The following is a 17,597-nucleotide window of genomic DNA, read 5'->3' as shown; positions in this document are numbered from 1 at the left end:
CAAACCCCCTAGGAGAGATATAGTTTATACCTGTCCTCAAACTGCTATACGTTTAAAAAATGGACTTTTTTGCCAGTGTAACTGCATCTAGTCTAGGGCTTTTGCCACAGAGCAATGTCAACCAAGGGTGTGAGTCCCCCCCGCCCCAAACACACACACTTTGTCCTCAGCATTAGAGCTATGCGAGCAAAATTCTTATGTGCAGATCAGGCTTTGATTTACACTCATGCAAAACTCCCAGAAACTTCATCTAGAGTTGGATCCAGTAAAGACCTCAAGGTGCAACCCTTTGTGAGCAAATCAACCGGGAATTCCTGACAGTGGCTTTTTTATGGGGACCTCTAGCTGTGCTGTGCAAAGAAATGCACACAGCGCTCTTCTGAAAGCCACAGAACTGAAAAATCAATTATTTGGTCACCTCTAACTCTAATCCCTCCCTCTTCGCTGCCCTTCATTCCTTTTAGAGCAATGCCCCACTAGCTCAGACCCCACCTCCCTTCTGTGGTGACACCCCCACCTCAACACTCCCAAGGAGACCCCTCCAGCCCAAGACCCCTAATTTAGCCCCCACCTCCAGGGTGAACCCCCATCCCAGGCCCCTCCTCCCTCCTAGGGTGACACCCCCTAGCTCCACCCCTCTCATAGCAACCCCCCCATCCCGGGCCCCTCCTCCCTCCTGGGGTGACACCCCCTAGCTCCGCCCCCGCCCCTCTCATAGCACCCCCCCATCCCGGGCCCCTCCTCCCTCCTGGGGTGACACCCCCTAACTCCGCCCCTCTCATAGCAACCCCCCCCCATCCCGGGCCCCTCCTCCCTCCTGGGGTGACACCCCCTAGCTCCGCCCCTGCCCCTCTCATAGCACCCCCCCATCCCAGGCCCCTCCTCCCTCCTGGAGTGACACCCCCTAGCTCCGCCCTTCTCATAGCAACCCCCCCATCCCAGGCCCCTCCTCCCTCCTGGGGTGACACCCCCCTAGCTCCGCCCCTCTCATAGCAACCCCCCATCCTAGGCCCCTTCTCCCTCCTGGGGTGACACCCCCCTAGCTCCGCCCCTCTCATAGCAACCCCCCATCCTAGGCCCCTTCTCCCTCCTAGGGTGACACCCCCCTAGCTCCGCCCCTCTCATAGCAACCCCCCATCCTAGGCCCCTTCTCCCTCCTGGGGTGACACCCCCCTAGCTCCGCCCCTCTCATAGCAACCCCCCATCCTAGGCCCCTTCTCCCTCCTAGGGTGACACCCCCCTAGCTCCGCCCCTCTCATAGCACCCCCCCATCCTAGGCCCCTCCTCCCTCCTAGGGTGACACCCCCTAGCTCCGCCCCTCTCATAGCAACCCCCCCATCCCAGGTCCCTCCTCCTTCCTCCGCCCCCTCCACCTTGCTGCGCCGCGCAGCGCAGCACGCGCGCCGGCGGGTGGGGGTTATGCGTGGGGACGCACGACGTCGCCTCGCGTGCGTGGCGCGGCGCGTGTCACGTGGGAGTTGGGGGCCAGCCCGGCGCTGGGGCGGCCGAGCGGCGATGACCAAGTACTGCCGGGCGCCGAACTGCTCCAACTCGGCCGGGCAGCGCCGGCCGGGCCGCGAGCGCCTCAGCTTCTATAGGTCAGTCCCGCGGGCGCGGCGTGACGTCAGGACGCGTCACGCGCCGGTCCGGGGTGTCACGCGCGCGGCGCTCTCGCCCCCCTTTCCCCCCCCCCGCGAGCAACGCGGGACAGGGGGCGGGCGCCGGCCTGGAGGGGGGCGGAGCAGGTGGGGGACTATGGAGCGGGAGGGCTATGAGGGGGCAGGAGGTGACAGTGGGGGGCAGTCTGGGGGGGCAGGAGGCAGTGAGGTGAGGGTGAGGGGGCAGGAGGCAGTGGGGGGCAGTTGGGGGGGCAGGAGGCAGTGAGGTGAGGGGGAGGACCGTGGAAGGGGCAGGAGGCGGTGGGGTGAGGGTGGGAGGGCAGGAGGCAGTGGGGGGCAGTCTGGGGAGGCAGGAGGTAGTGAGGTGAGGGGGAGGACCGTGGAAGGGGCAGGAGGTGGTGGGGGGCAGGAGGCAGTGGGGGGCAGTCTGGGGAGGCAGGAGGCAGTGAGGTGATGGGGAGGACCGTGGGAGGCAGGAGGCGGTGGGGTGAGGGTGAGGGGGTGGGATGCAGTGGGGGCAGTCTGGGGGGGCACGCGGCAGTGGTGTGAGGGGGAGGACCGTGGAAGGGGCAGGATGTGGTGGTGCGGGGCAGGAGGCAGTGAGGTGAGGGGGCGGGATACTGGGGAGCAGGAGGCAGTGGGGTGAGACACAGTGGGGAGCAGGAGGCAGTGGGGTGGGGAGGAGGACTGTGGAGGGGGCTGGACAGGGGCCGTCTGGGGGGTAGGAGGCAATGGGGTGAGGGGGAGGACCATGGAACAGGCAGGAGTTGGGGGGGATAGGAAGCAGCAGGAGACAGTGAGGTGAGGGGGTGGGATGCAGTGGGGGGAAGTCTGGGGAGCAAGAGGCAGTGGGGTGAGGGGGAGGACTGTGGAAGGGGCAGGAGGTGGTGGGGAGGGGCAGGAGGCAGTGAGAGGAGGGGGCGGGACACAGTGGAGGGGGTGGTCTGGGGGGCAGGAGGCAGTGGGGTGAGGGGGAGCACAGTTGGCGTGGGGAGTGGGCCTTACAGGGGTGAAGTGCATGAAATTCCCCTCCCCCAGTAGCAGGATGATGCTGTCATATCGGTATGTGCCACGTGGTGGGTGTTGCCAGGTACTGTATATTATTTTCAGGGTAGGCGGGCCCTTTATTTAATAGCAGTGAGTGACAGGTGCCGTATGGTTACAGGGATGCTTACAACACTAGGGAGTAGCCATGGCTAATAGGCCCTAGGCACTGTAAGGTATTGGAATGGGGCAGGGAAATGTGCTGGAGAGCAGGAGACTCTTTCACTGTATCTGTTTTACTGGTGTTTGGCTGAGCCCATGCACCTGCTGCCCTGGGGTGTAGGGGGAGAAGAGCAGGGTGTCAAATATTTGGAACTTAGCACTGCCCTGGGGTTGATATTCAGGCCCTGCCAGCCGAATCCTGGTGTCTGCTGCCACCTCTCTAATCACTGTTATCTGCTTGCATATTTGATAGCATATGGGCCAAGAGCAGTGCTCAGGGAGTCAGGACTTTTAGGTCCTTTTCCTAGCTAGACTGGTGACTCACTGCTTGAATTTGGGCAAGCTCATCACCTTTCTGTCACTCCATTTCCCCATCTGTAAAATGGGAATCATAACACGGACCTGCCTCAAAGGGGGCTGTGAAGCTAAATCAGTGAATGTTTGTGGGTTGCTTGGAGATCAGAGGCTGAATGTGGCCGTGACAGCGTGAGGTTTGGTTGTCACTGAAGACCTCTTCTGATGTCCATGCAGGTTTCCCTTGCATAACCCAGAACGACTCCAACAATGGCTCTCTCAGATGAACCAAGAGAAGTGGGTACCCACCAGATACCAGCATTTATGCAGCGAGCACTTTGCTCCGTCGTGTTTCGAATACAGGTGGGGGGTTCGCTATCTAAAGCCTGATGCTGTCCCCACCATCTTTCAACTGTCTGAAAACCCCCTGGTAAGTCTCTGGTCATCGACTGATATGGGGACTTTCCAGAGTGAACTCAGTGGGGGATGCTTGGGAGAGAGTTTTACAAAATAGCTGACTTGGGAGGAGCGTGGCTGAGTAGCTAGTGTAGCGGACTGAGCTCTATTCTTTACTCTGGGAAGAAATTATTCCCATACTTATAGTTGGGGAAACTGAGGTACAGAAGTATGAAGGGACTCAAAGTAAGGGCTTCCGAGTTATATTCCCGACCCTGGGAATGGGGTTTAGCGGCTAGAGCAGCAGGGACTGGAATGCAGCTCCTGGGTTCTACTCTCAGCCCTGGGAGTGGGGTCCAGTGGTTAGAACATGGGGGACCTGGGGACTCGGGGCTCCTGGATGCTGTTCCCAACTCTGTTACTGACTCTGTGTGACCTTGGACAAGTCTCTTCCCCTCTCTGTAGCCTAGTTGTCCCATCTGTAAAATAGGAAGAATGATATTGACCGCTTCCTGAGGGGACTGTGAAGCTTTGAGCCCCTTGAGACGTGCTTGAGTCACTGTGTTTTTATTACTTGTATGAATCTGGCAAGATGATCAGAAACCAGCCTAGTCACTGTCAGGTGACCTGCCTATACCTGCCCCTGGTTCAACAGGCTATTGACAGTCTGTCACTCCCAGAGCAAACAGCTTGAGAGTAAACAGCTCTGTCATGTGACTTAACAAAGGCTAATAGCAATGGAGGAAATAATTGCCTAATCGGAACATAGGAGTGGGAGGTGAGGAGCATGTGGCTCTGTCTGACTATGCATGCTTGTGCAAGGTGTTGGAGAGGGGGCTGGATTGATGACTCAGGGCAGTCCCTGCAAAGCCCCCCGGGGAATGGCAGCTAGTAATGCAGTTGAGAATCAGGCCTGTTGGAAAACCTAAAGCCACTTTGCACTATTCAGGAGTGCAAAGGGGCCCGAAAGTGAGCAGAAACGGTTGCTTGAGCCTCCCTCTTGTGTCAGAGGCCTCCCCAGCTGGCACAGAGCAGGTGTAAGGGTCCTGCTTATAACACCTGGCGTGGGGATAGATCAGGGCACGGCCAGAGCACACAGCAATGTGTGTGTGTGTGTGTGTGAGGGGGTGGCCAGAGAGCACTGTGCTGTGTCCATCCTCTGCTCCCCAGGGCCTATAGGAAAAAGAGCATAACTTAGAGCAGCTCTGAGGCTGCTGTAATTGACGTTGGAAGCCAGATAAGGCTCTCCCGCAGCATAGGGGAATGCAAAGGGAACTGCTAGCCACCTCTTCCTCCTGCCTCAAGCAGGGCAGGTAATTGGGCCCCCTCACCTCTGCATTGTCATTCAGAGGCAAACACATGTTGTTTCTTTGGTGGCTTGCAGAAAAGGGAGAATCTTGCCAGGCCTCCATGCGAAACACAGACCAAGAAGCTAATCGTTGAGACCAGCATGGACAGGACCTTGCAGGGGCCACAAGCCGTGGCTGCCCACCCCACTCAGGATACACTGGAAGCTCTCGCCATAGCTATCGACCCAGGTCTGTCCTCAGCCCCGATCTACGTGGAAACCCAGCCCTCTGTCTCGGATCTGGACCTCCATGCCCTCTCCTCCCCTCTGGTCGGGGCGGTGAACCTGATGCCTCTCGTTCAGATCGTGGAGCCGCTCAACGCTGTGGCCCTGGCCATGGCCTCGCCCACGGAGGGCGTAGAGTCCATCCCCATCCATCTCTCGGGCCAGCCGTTTCCTCCCGCCATGGACCAGTGTGTAGATTTCTCCGTTGAGGCTTCACCGGACTCTTTCGTGGCGGACGTGCCTGAGCAGTTTGCCACAGAGATCATGGTCTCTTGTGAGGATGCTGCTGTGGTGGACCAGCCTGAGGGCACCTTCGCTGCTGATCAGCCGCATACCTTGGTGGCCACGGTGGACCCACAGGAGATCGCAGACCAGGGCACCCTCTTCATTGAGAACGTGTCCATCCAGCCCCTTCTGGAAACCGACCCATCCACCGCAGCTGTCTTGAGCTCTCTGCAGGTGTCGACCACCCAGATGGTGGCATATTTCGAGACCATCCCCACCGCGCCAGTGGTGACCTCCGGTGCCATGGGGCCGCTGACGTCCAGTGCGTCGCCTCCCGAGACTGTGTTGTCCTCAGCCTTGACGGTGCCCATTGTCTCCACGGTGCCCATCGTGTCGAACTATGCCGCCGGCTCCCTGGATGACGACGACGACTCCTCCACCATCGAGGTGGAGCTTTGTGCCGAAACCCTGGAGGAGCAGCTCGAGGAGCACCGCTACCACAAGAACGAGCTAACCACCCAGCAGCTGGTCGACCTGGTGATGGGCCTACAGAAGAAGGTCAAGGTGCTGCAGCAGCGACATCGGCGTCACTGCACCAAACTGGAAGCCATGGAGGGCGTAGTGGAGCAGCTGAGGAAGGAGAGCCTGGTGTCGGAGGAGAAGCTCAAGCTGCTGGAGATGGTAGGTTGGCGCGTGTCTAAGCTCTGTCTGCCTGTCTAAGGGTATGTTCTGATGCTTGCCGGGTCCCTCTCCACCAGTTGCCCTTAGCATGAGGGAGTCTTGTCTGTCCCTGCTGTGGGTTGGCTTCCTGAAACTACCAGCCTCGGGAGCACAAGTGCTGCCTTCCAGGCCTCTGCAGGCCCCTCTTTCTCCACGCAGGTAAGCAATAGGCACATGTCATCTTGCCGTGGGCCTAGCCCTGTTCCTCTGAACACTGGGAACAGCAAATCTACAAGTTCTGTCAAAGGAGAAGTCCACTCCAGCTTGTAAGATGCAACTCTGGACACCACTTTAGTACACACACACACACACACACACACACCCACCGCGTAGGTATCTATATAGTAAAAACAAGAATCGGTTCAGCATCCAAGGACAAAGATTCCCGTGATAGTGGGTCGGAATATTGGAAACATATGAAACAAAATCATAACACACTTTCGAGAGATTATATTTAATTCACACAAGGCGTTTTCATACTTCCTACAGCGGGGGCTCTCAACCCTTTTCTTTATGAGGCCCCCCCAGCATGCTATAAAAACTCCACAGTCCAGCTGTCCCACAACAATGGTTTTTCTGCGTATAAAAGCCAGGGCCAATGTTAGGGGCGTAGCAAGGAGGGCAATTGCCGGGACCCCCACGAAGCTAAGTTGATCAGGCTTTGGCTTCAGCCCTGGATGGTAGGACTCAGGGACCCGAGCTGCAATCCTGGGTGGCAGGACTTTGGCTTTCTGCCCTGGGCCCTAGTGAGTCTAATGCCAGCCATGCTTGGTGGACCCCCTGAAAACTGCTAGTGGCCCTTTAGGGGACCCTGGACCCCTGGTTGAGAACTACTGTCCTACAAGATAGCCTACCCCAAGTCCTTTCCCCAGCATTTTCAGCCAGTAGGTTTGAGACCGCTTCTCATAAAATCAATCCCACTGACAGCTTGTTCTTACAGATTGAAGGACTAATGGAGGTTCATAGGCACCCCCTAGAAATAGTCCCCCAAACCATTGTTTGCAAACAGGATAAACCCCCTGTAGCTTGTTTTTTCCTGTGCTGCTTTCTCTTTGATGGCACATCCCTCTCTTAGCATTTGACAAGCCAGACCAGAGAGAGAAATGTTTCTTATCCAGTTATTCTACAGAAACATAACTCCTTAAATATCCCCTGTACATCCATCTTACAATGATCAAGAGGACCAGTATATGACACACTTTCAGTAGACCCTGACATGGACCTTTGGTGAACTAGAATGTAAATACCAGACTCCGGAGATCCCTGTAGCCCTCTGTCAGTTGGCACCATGAGGTCCCTGGGTCACACATGTATGCGTACATGGGGATGATTGCAATTTGTGTGGAGGTACCTGTGCTAGTTGCACTCTTGAAGTCGGGATGTGGCACTGCGGGCTAGCTGGAGTACGTCTCCAAGACAAACCTGTGGCTGCAGTGTAGACATAGCCGTAGGTACTGTCATGGTAGTATCTCTGCACTTCACAATCTTTAAAATCCTGTGGGGCAGGGCTCTTGTCCCCATTGTATAGATGGGGAACTGAGGCTCTGAGAGGCTAAGTGACTTGCCGGAGGTCACACAGGAAGCCTGTGGCAGAGCCGGGAATTGAACCTGGGTCTCCTAAGCAGTGCTCTAGCCACTGGAACACCGTTCTGTTCTACCTAGTGGCTATGTCCCGTAGAGAATGCAGATACGGACCTTTAGCTCAAGCAGTAGCAACTCATGAAGTTAGAGCTAGGGGTCCCATGTTTGATACTCACAAACAGCCTGAGCAGGATGCTCTGAGTGCCTCATGTGGGGATACAAGGGGTGGGATTTTTTCCTGCTTAGGTGGGTGGGGGACAGACCGTATAGCCTATTGTTCCCTACTTTATACCGTATGTGGGGCCAGATTCATCCAGCTGGCTTCACTCTGCTCTGTGGAACAGCTCCAGGGAAGGATGTGGCCTGGTATGCTGTCCTGGTGACTGGGTGGCCCGGTGTCTGTTCCTAATGGTGGTGTCGCTGCTATGGGAATCAAGGCTACAACAAGCGTTGGAAAGTTGTTCCCATCTGCCAGCCTGTCTGGCTGTCCCTGTGTGAGGAGAAGTGAGGGGAGAGGTCTTTTGCAGCGAGGAGGGGTCTGTGTGCCAAGCCAAACCACTAACTCCCACATCGCCTTGGCCCAGAATCCATCGGGCCATTGGGACCAAGCACCCCCTCTACCCTGCTGGGGTGATGATGGAGGTACCTTGGTAGGGGGAGTGATGCACTTTTCAACATTACCCAGGATGACCGGGGTGAATACTACCACCTGGTTACCTGTGCCACACCAGGGGAAACTCTCCCCAGCCACCAGCTGCTGGCAACACAGGTGCACTGCTCTGGGCTCCAGGAGCCCCCTCTTTCCCAATGCAGGCTAGCAGTTTACACACCCCACTTTGTTACATGTGAGTGCCCAGTCCCCTATTTTCTGGATGCCTGCAGGGTGCGCCAATCCGCTGTCTGTGTGGAAGCAGTGCACCCCTGTTCAGTGGCTTCTCAGTTCAGCACTCTCCTTAGATACGTCTACAGTAAAACCACATTAAAGCTCGAGGTAAAGATTCAAACTAAAGGCAACTATAAGGGTCTGGAAACATAAGGTTTCCAACCTGGTGGCCTCTCTGCCTTTGAACTCCTCAGGGACATGTGACCGTTGACACAATACAGAGGCTTTGCAAACAGGGATTCTAAAACAATCACTCGCTGCTTGAGATGGCCCAAGAGATATACCGATCCAGACAAAACACACACACCTCCACGCATTCCCTGCATCAGTTTCCTCACCTCTCTGAAACTTCTTTGGACTTAGATCAGAGTCGAAAAGTAAGTGGCACCTTTTATTGACTTCTGGGGCAGGGAAATGACACACAATAAAAAACAGGTGTCTAGGACCCTCCTCCTGCAACTCACGGCTTCTGTTCTGAACCCTACTCTTGCTCTCTTTCTTCTCCAGCGAGCTTCTCTGACCTTGAGTGGTACTGCAGTCAGAAAAGCTGTCTTCTGCTATGAAAGTGTGTCCCTTTTTTTCCTCTCTATGGTCTCTGAGTTCATATGGCTTAGCAATAACATCCAGTTTCTTTGTTTCTCCCCTTCTGGGAAATTCCAGTGTTCCAAACCCAAGGCCCCCGCAGAGGTGCTGGAGAAAACCAGTCCTCTTAGCTTCAGCCAGCGCCTGGTCCTGAGGCGCACTCCCAATTGAATGAGAGCCATTCAGGTTAATAAGTCTCCGTTGTCCCTGGTCTGGAAGAGACATGCTACAGCCCTGGGAGCAGATGGTGGAACCCACATACACCGAGGCGTTCAGTGATACAGCAGTGTCATAAAATCAACCAATACATAGCTTCCTCACCGTCATAGGAGCCAGTTCTTGCAAATAGTACTAGCAAGAAGGCACGGTGGCCCCATGGTTAGGGTGCCAGTATGGGAGACCCAAGTGCAATTCTCTGTGCAGCTACAAACCCCCTGTATGACCTGTTGCAAGTCACTTAGCCTCACAGGGGTCTTGTGGCGGGAAATACACTAAAGATTGTGAGATGCTCAGATACTATGGTGATGGGCACTATAGAAGTACCCTAGATGGATAATAAATCTGGTAGTGTTCACAGCTCTGTATCTTCCCCCGCCCCTTGAGAGGCTGTTAATACCTTGTGCCATGGAGATAGGGTTGCTCAGAGCCCCTACTAGGCGATCTTTCCATTGACTAGTGCAATAACCTTCCATGCCTAATCATCTATTGTGGGAGTGGCTTGTGTCTGTCCTTAAGTGCCAAATTGGCTGTGGTGTTGGGTTCTTTGTTAGCACATCTGTTCGGCTGTCTGTTCAGTCACCATTCTCTCCCTGTCGCTGGGCTCGGATGCAAAAAGATTCACACACAGCTCTTGTTTTAGGAGGATTTTAATTGTTAACTTTGAACTTTCCCCTCATCCTCAATTGGAATTCACTCACCAGTTTATTGTTTTTGATCATTTTAATTGAACTGGATAAATGCATGTGGATGGACTGTATCCCCCAGTCCTCCTCAGATCGTAGCTTGAAGTTGGATCTTTTCCTGCTGCTCACTCATACTGGTCTTGAAACCAGAGGCTTTGATTTAATTTATTGCCTACACCAGGGGTTCTCAAACTGGGAGTTGTGACCCCTCAGGGGGTCGCGAGGTTATTATGTGGGGGGTTGCGAGGTGTCAGCCTCCACCCCAAACCGTGCTTTGCCCCCAGCATTTATAATGGTGTTAAATGTATTTAAAAGTGTTTTTAATTTATAAGGGGGGGTTGCACTCAGAGGCTTGCTGTGTGAAAGGGGTCACCAGTACAAAAGTTTGAGAACCACTGGCCTACACTGTATTGTGGGGCTGGGAAGTTGGGGGCCTGGCAGAGTTGTCTCTGTTAGGATGAGAAATTGATTTTACGAGTCAGGTAGACTCACGATGTCATCTTGTCTATATACAACTATCTCTACCAAGTGCTGATTCCCTGAATACAGTACAAACAAAACAGGCATCTTCCTTGCTCATACATCTTCAAGTCTGTCCCTCCAGAGCGGGCTGTCCCCAAGAAATCCCATCTCTCTGCTTCCTATCAGGGTCACGCTCACAGCTCCTTCCCCTGGCTCTCTTGCCTAGCTTTTGTGTCTGCAGCCAGGGCCCCTCCTCAGTTTACATGGCATAGCTCTGATGTGCCATCCAGCCTGTTCCCTTGGGCTGTCAGCCTTTCTCGTCTGCAGCTGCCATCAAGTGGCTTGATTGCTCCTTCTGTTTAGCCTAAAAGAGTGCTTGGCCACACCCATTGGCTACAGTGGGGCCTGTGATTGTGTTTGGATCCAAGGTTTGCTCGCTGGCAGCCTTGAGCCCTTTCAGCATGACAGTATGTTTATTCCGATGAAGTGGGCTGTAGCTCACAAAAGCTTATGCTCAAATAAATTGGTTAGTCTCTAAGGTGCCACAAGGATTCCTTTTTCTTTTTGTGAATACAGACTAAAACGGCTGCTGCTCTGAGACCTGGCGTATGTTTACCTCCATGCTTTCCTGTAGCATTTTGGAATAGGGGGTATGGGAGAGGCAGTTGAAGCAAAATTATGTTGCATGGAACAGGATCTGCTTTACCCAGGCCAGACTAAGATAATTGTGGTAGTCCCTTCTAGCCTTAAAAAAACAAACAAACAAAAAAAAAAAAACTACTGATCTGTGGACCTGAGGGTTTGTCTACCCAGGGAAACTGACCAGAATAACTTCCCATATGGATACTCTTATTCCAGAATATCTATAGGACTTGAAATCCATACCCTGCCTTGTTCCAGAATAACTTCCCCATGTTGATGAGCCCTGAAATAGTTGGGGTGGGGTCGAATGGCTTGTGGGCTTGACTAGGAGAGAGGCAGCGTCTTTCACTTCTAGGTCATCGGTTCAAGTGGAGGTTTCCGATCTCTGCCTGCGGTTCCCACCACAAACCAGGCCTCTTCCCAGCAGCCTAGGCAGAGAAGCCAAGGAATGCACAGGCCACTGAGACTGAACTCCTCTGTCGCCCCCTTTCTCTGTGATCTGCAGGACCCTTTCTAGGGCTCAGAGGGGAGAGTTCAGCCCCCAGGGTCCGATCAGCCCTTGGGTTCTCTGCTGAGGCTGCTGATGAGGGGCCTAAGTGCACCTCTGGCTTGTGCACCTCTGGCTCCTGCACTCTTGTTCGATAGCAACCAAACTCCTTTTGTCCATGGGCCACCAAACAGCTGTCAGACGGGAACGACTCATTTGCTGTTCCCTGGGGCTGGATCTAAGGAGCGATCTGGAGCTAGAGTCAGAGAGCGTAAGGCCAGAAGGGACCACCAGACCATCTAGACTGATCTGCTGTATCTCACAGGCTACCATCAGCACCTGTGTGCTAAACGCAGCCACTGAAATTAGACCAAATATTACAGCTTGCAGGAGATTGGATTATCATGTGCCACAGGCAGCGAATAGGAGGGACTGAGGGGCACCGGTGCCCAAGGCCCCAGCAGTGACAGGCAAATGTTTCAATGAGATAGACCCAGATCATCCCGGCAAGTGACCTGCACCCCATGCTGGTGAAAACCCCCTGAGGTCCCCGCCAATGTGACCTTCCGGGGGGAAATTCCTTCTTGACGCTGAGGAGCAAGAACCAGCCAGCCAAGCACCAGAAGGTGCGTCTACACTGCAATGCAAAAACCCACGGCACTGAGGCTTGGAGCCCAGGTCCATTGACTTGAGCTGCGGGGCTAAAAATGGCAGTGTAGATGCTCGGGCTGGAACCCAGGTTCTGAGACCTGCCGCTTGGTGGGTTTGAGTCTGGGCGCCAGCCCAAGCCTGACCGTCTACACTGCAATGTTGAGCCCTGCAAGCCGTGGCTGTGCTGCGGGTCTTTTATTGCAGTCTTAGATGTACACCTCTGAGCCCTGGCCCCTCCCGTCCTTTAAGCAGCGCTGCCTGAAAACCTCTCTAAGCAAAATCTTTAACCTCCCGTCTTGCTCTTCCCCCAGGCTTGCCTGCAGTCCAGCGCGGTGATGCCAGAAAGCGGCAGCACGGTTGCCATCATCTGCCAAGAGGAAGACCGGGCTCTAGTGTACGCTGTTCCCCAGCTCCCAGAGGAAGGGAATGAGACAATCATCCACGTGGAAGAGCAGTAACCCAGAGACCCGTCCTCTAGAGCCCTCCGCTCCCTGCTTCACTGAGCTGCACGTTCAGGGATCGCCCAGGTCCTTCTCTCCCCAGCAACAGGAGCGGCGACTCCCGTGCTGCTGGCGGTGATGCGGCAGCTGCGTATTCAATGGCCTTAATGCCATGGCACCTTATTTTTGTGGGGAGTGGAGAGGTGGGTTTGTTTCAGGTTGGAATGATTGTTTCTATAGGGTCTTCTCATGGGGGGGGATCGAGTTACTGGCTTGTCCATGTATCCACCTCCCCGAGCATCTGAGCTGCGGGGTCCTGCTGTCACCGGGTTAATAACCACCGATTAAAAGCCGTATTTACTTGTGTACTCGCTCTGCCTGCGTATAAGCTGGCTGCCTGGTTGAGTGACAACAAAAATGAGTGGGGTGTGTATAAGCCAAGCCAACTCACCCCGTCCTAAGCTGCTGAAAACTCCTCCTGTCAGATCTCTGCTTTGCTGCTGGCCCTGAGGCTTCTGCCTCCCCGGGTCATCCTGTGTATAAGCCCTCCCCCCATTGATGCTTTGGAATCCTAGCACAAATTTCTCTGCCTATGCACAAGTGTCTGTGCGGATGGGAAATGGACCGAGCAGACTGAACCAGCAAAGTCGGGCTGGAAATCTTGAGGATACCAGTGCTTGCCCCAGATCTGGGCTGCAGAGGTCCTGGAGGGATGTGTGACTGTGTATCAGTTAACACTGGCCAGCTGCATTGTCACCCAAAACACTGTCTTTACAAGGCTCTCCGCTCCCCCCCAGGGTCCCATGCATCCTGGGTGTGCGCAGTTTGCCGTGGTATTTAAATGGCTTGTTCTAGGCAGTAGTGCCAACCCCAAATGTTCAAAACATCACCAAAATATCAGGAGCTTGGCTTTCAAATCTTGAGATGATGTAAAAATAAGGGCTTTGGGGTTCTTTTTATTGGCCTTCTGCTTTTTGAGCCTTTAGGGTGCCCTGGGGTCGCATTTTGAAGCTTTCTCCCCAGCCAGGAGGGCTAGAAACTTACTTTTGCTTTAAGAATGAAGGCTGCAATCATCACATCTCCAGGAGCTGGAGCTTTAAGGAAAATAATAATTTATCATGAGACTCAGGACAAAATCATGAGAGTTGGCAACACTGTGTAGGAGGCTTGTAATGGTGCAGGTTTAGCAGCTGGGGAGATGGGCAGGGCCAGTCACTTCAGGGAACGTGGACGTGTGCACTAGCTCTGCGGAGAGGTTTGTGGTTGCCAGGAGTTGGGGTCATCAGAAAGCTTGATAAAGGATTTGGCAGAGGGGTTGGGCACCTGGGATTTTGGAGGGTGGGGGTGGAAAGATGGGGGTGTCTCCTGACTCCCACTTTTTTCTGAGCCCAATCCATGAATGTTTAGAGCCTGACCCATGACTCCAATGGGGGCTTCTGTGCTGGGTGCCCTAGCATTGCAGCCAGCTCTTGTCTATCTGCTTCCCTGTTTGGAAGACACTGCAGTTAAGCAATTCGGCTGCTATTGAGGATGATGGCAAAGCTCCCATTGACTTGAGTAGGTGCAGGATTGGTCCCTGAATTGCAAGTTATCAGTAGAAGAGAAAGCTTTGTTTAGATCTAAGGATAGCTCCTCCTCCAAAGGCTTTAAAGCAAGGCTATCCACCCCCCCACACCATGTTGTCCCGTTGCCAGGGGCTTTCCCTGACTAGCTGTGTACTTGATTCTTTCCTGAGGGTGTGAATAAATTCTCTTCCACTTTATTTTTTTATTTAAGTTTATTTTTAATACAATTGTTTGCAAATGAAACAGCCGGAATCAAAGGTTGACTGGCGACACCACGATTTTAGATCTTGTTGAATGTGTTGAGGGGAGGGACGGGGACCTCATCGTGCTTAAATCTTGATTTGTCTCTCCACCAGAGAGATTGTGTTTGTACCTGGTTAAAAAATGCTTTAATAAAAATGAATGATGATGACAAAGAAGTGCAGTTTCCACAGTGAAAAATTCTCCCTGGAGCATTTCCTTCCAGCCTATTGGGTGTATTAAAATCAGGGGTCTGATTTATTTATTTTTTCCTCCTCACTCTCTCCCAGTGTAAATCAGGAATAACGCCACTGCTGTCAGCGTGTGGAGCTGGGGCGCCGGTCCTGGGTCCACATGACGTCTGTACTGGAGCAGAGTGCCTGAGAGCACGTTTGCGCTGCGGTTTGGAGCCTGCCAGCCTGGCTTGACTGATATGTGCTGGTGAGGCTTGCTCTGGCTTTCCAAAAAGTGCCATGTAGACAGTGCTCTGAAGTTGCATCTCGGGCTGGAGCTCGCATCTTCAAAGCGTTCCTGCTAGCCTTTGTCCGGCAGATTTGAGCTACCGGATCTGTGCTGGGGCTTGGGGGCATCGCTGCTGCAGGCTCCAATATGCAGTATAGGGACACACTGAACCACTGGGCAGTCCATCCCCTCTAGGCACTTTTGGATGGCTACATCTCCTGCAGCAAACTCCTGCTTGTTCCCTTTCGTTTTTTATTTGGGCTAACGCCATTCTCTGCCAAAGGAACGTTCCCTAAAGCCCATTATAAATCACACCATGAAGCCGGGTGGGTCCCGGACGTTTGAAAGTTGAGCTCTGCCATAAATATAAAGGGAAGGGTAATCGCCTTTAAAATCCCTCCTGGCCAGAGGAAAAATCCTTTCACCTGTAAAGGGTTAAGAAGCTAAAGGTAACCTCGCTGGCACCTGACCAAAATGACCAATGAGGAGACAAGATACTTTCAAAAGCTGGGAGGAGGGAGAAAAACAAAGAGTCTGTGTCTGTCTGTGTGATGCGGGGACCTTCATGAAAACCTCCTAAGCTTACTTTTACCAGCTTAGGTTAAAACTTCCCCAAGGTAGAAACTATTTTACCCTTTGCCCTTGGACTTCCACCGCCACCACCAAACATTTATCTGGGTTTATTTTTTATTAGGAAAGCGTCGTTTGGAAACGTCTTTCCCCCCAAAATCTTCCCAACCCTTGCACCCCACTTCCTGGGGAAGGTTTGGTAAAAATCCTCACCAATTTGCATAGGTGACCACAGACCCAAACCCTTGGATCTTAGGGCAATGAAAAAGCATTCAGTTTCCTTATAAGAAGACTTTTAATAGAAGTAAAAAAGAATCACCTCTGTAAAATCAGGATGGTGAATACCTTACAGGGTAATTAGATTCAAAACATAGAGAATCCCTCTAGGCAAAACCTTAAGTTACAAAAAAGACACACAGACAGGAGTATTCATTCTATTCAGCACAGCTATTTTCTCAGCCATTTAAAGAAATCCTAATCTAACACATACCTAGCTAGATTACTTACTAAGTTCTAAGACTCCATTCCTGTTCTGTCCCCAGCAAAAGCATCACACAGACAGACACAGACCCTTTGTTTTTCTCCCTCCTCCCAGCTTTTGAAAGTATCTTGTCTCCTCATTGGTCATTTTGGTCAGGTGCCAGCGAGATTACCCTTAGCTTCTTAACCCTTTACAGGTGAAAGGATTTTTCCTCTGGCTAGGAGGGATTTTAAAGGTGATTACCCTTCCCTTTATATTTATGACAAGCTCCATGTAAGGAAAACACAATCCCACCCGCAAGCGTATCGGTTGCAGCTAGTCCTTTATGTGTCTCCTTGCCACCCCGCATGCTCTCTGCAAAATGCTGTTGTGGATCTTCTTAATTTGAGCCTCCCTCTCCTTTCTGACCTGCGTTGATGAGCAGGGGAATGGTTAATAATTAAGGGAGGCCTAGTGGATAATGCACTGGCTTGGGTCTCAGGAGATATTGGTTCTATTCCCAACTCTGCTTGCTGGGTGAGCTTGGGTAAGTCGCCCCACCTTCTCTGTGCTTCAGTTCGGGGTTGAGGATACCTATCTCCTTGGGATTTACTGAGAAGTACCATATGAGAGCTAACAATGGGGACATTTAGGCTTTGCCTTGACTAAGGAAAGTAGCTGAGTTTAGGGCTGGCTTTGCTAACACGTGCCAGCTAAGCCTGACTGAAGTGTGTCCACTTTTCCGAGTCAGGATAAAGCCTTGTAAACATAATTGACTTAGCAGCCGTTGAAATCAGTAAGGCAGTCTCCACATCAGAGCTATTGTTACAGGCTCTCTGCAAACTCAGGCAAGCTCTTCTGAATTGGTAACGCTGGGAGCAGCTCTCCCCTCTCAGATTGCTCTTACTGCTGGTCCAGACTTAAAATTAGGTCAACCTAGCTACATCGCTCAGGGCTGTGAAAAATCTCCTGTCCTGAGTGCTGTAGTTAGGTCAACCTAACCCCAGTGCAGGCCCGGCTAGGTGAATGGAAGAATTCTAGCTACCGTCTCTTGGAGAGGTGGATTAGCAACATCAATAGAAACTCCTCTTCCGTCAATGTGGGAAGCATCCGTGCTATGGAGCTACGGCAACATCAGTCACGCTCAGAACAGTTACCCTCTCTCTGCCAGGGCGTCAGGCTCTCTGCAAACTCAGGCAGTCTCTGCATCAGTCACACTCTTCACATTTTGAATATTTCCTTTGTAAGCGTAACCGCCAAAGACTTATTTTTTCCCTTTATACAAAAGCTGAGGCTCTGGGGAACGAGTGGAAGGTCTGGCTGCACCCCCCGCCCCAATGAGTTCTTCAAGGGCACGTCCCATTCTTTGAGAACCTGGTCCTCGCTAGAATACAGCCCTAGCTCTGAGTTTGCTAGTGTGGTGCTGCTAGGTTTTTCCAGCACACGGTGGCAGGGCGCAGCATTGCCCTGCTGCAGTATTCGCTCCCACAAGAGCTGCGTATGTGCAAATTGATCTTCTCGTTGCAGAATGTCTGCGTGGAAAAGCTAACCTGACCCCAGAACAATCGGATGCTTGACTAGCATCCACCATACGTGCTTTAAACATGAATCTCCCAGGGGCATTGCAGCTTCCAAGC

The 17,597-nt window shown here is 52.9% G+C and overlaps 1 protein-coding gene across 2 annotated transcripts; it reads left to right on the top strand.

Annotated features, from left to right (window-relative positions):
* The first annotated feature begins 1,376 nt into the window (after nt 1–1,376).
* On the top strand, nt 1,377–14,647 carry THAP8 (THAP domain containing 8). 2 transcript variants are annotated; one of them, XM_037884536.2, is made up of 4 exons: nt 1,377–1,598; nt 3,357–3,549; nt 4,900–5,994; nt 12,535–14,647. In XM_037884536.2, the coding sequence occupies exons 1-4, from the start codon at nt 1,420–1,422 to the stop codon at nt 12,679–12,681; spliced, it is 1,614 nt and encodes a 537-aa protein (XP_037740464.2). In that variant the 5' UTR covers nt 1,377–1,419; the 3' UTR covers nt 12,682–14,647. The 2 variants fall into 2 exon arrangements, with proteins under 2 accessions (XP_037740464.2, XP_027686984.1); XM_027831183.2 differs by lacking the exon at nt 1,377–1,598 and adding an exon at nt 2,588–2,709.
* Nucleotides 14,648–17,597: the final 2,950 nt, after the last annotated feature.

Source organism: Chelonia mydas, chromosome 23, assembly GCF_015237465.2.
Source record: "Chelonia mydas isolate rCheMyd1 chromosome 23, rCheMyd1.pri.v2, whole genome shotgun sequence".
Lineage (NCBI taxonomy): Eukaryota > Metazoa > Chordata > Testudines > Cheloniidae > Chelonia > Chelonia mydas.
The sequence above is the reverse complement of the archived record's forward strand: the minus strand, read 5'-3'. Positions and strand labels throughout refer to the sequence as shown.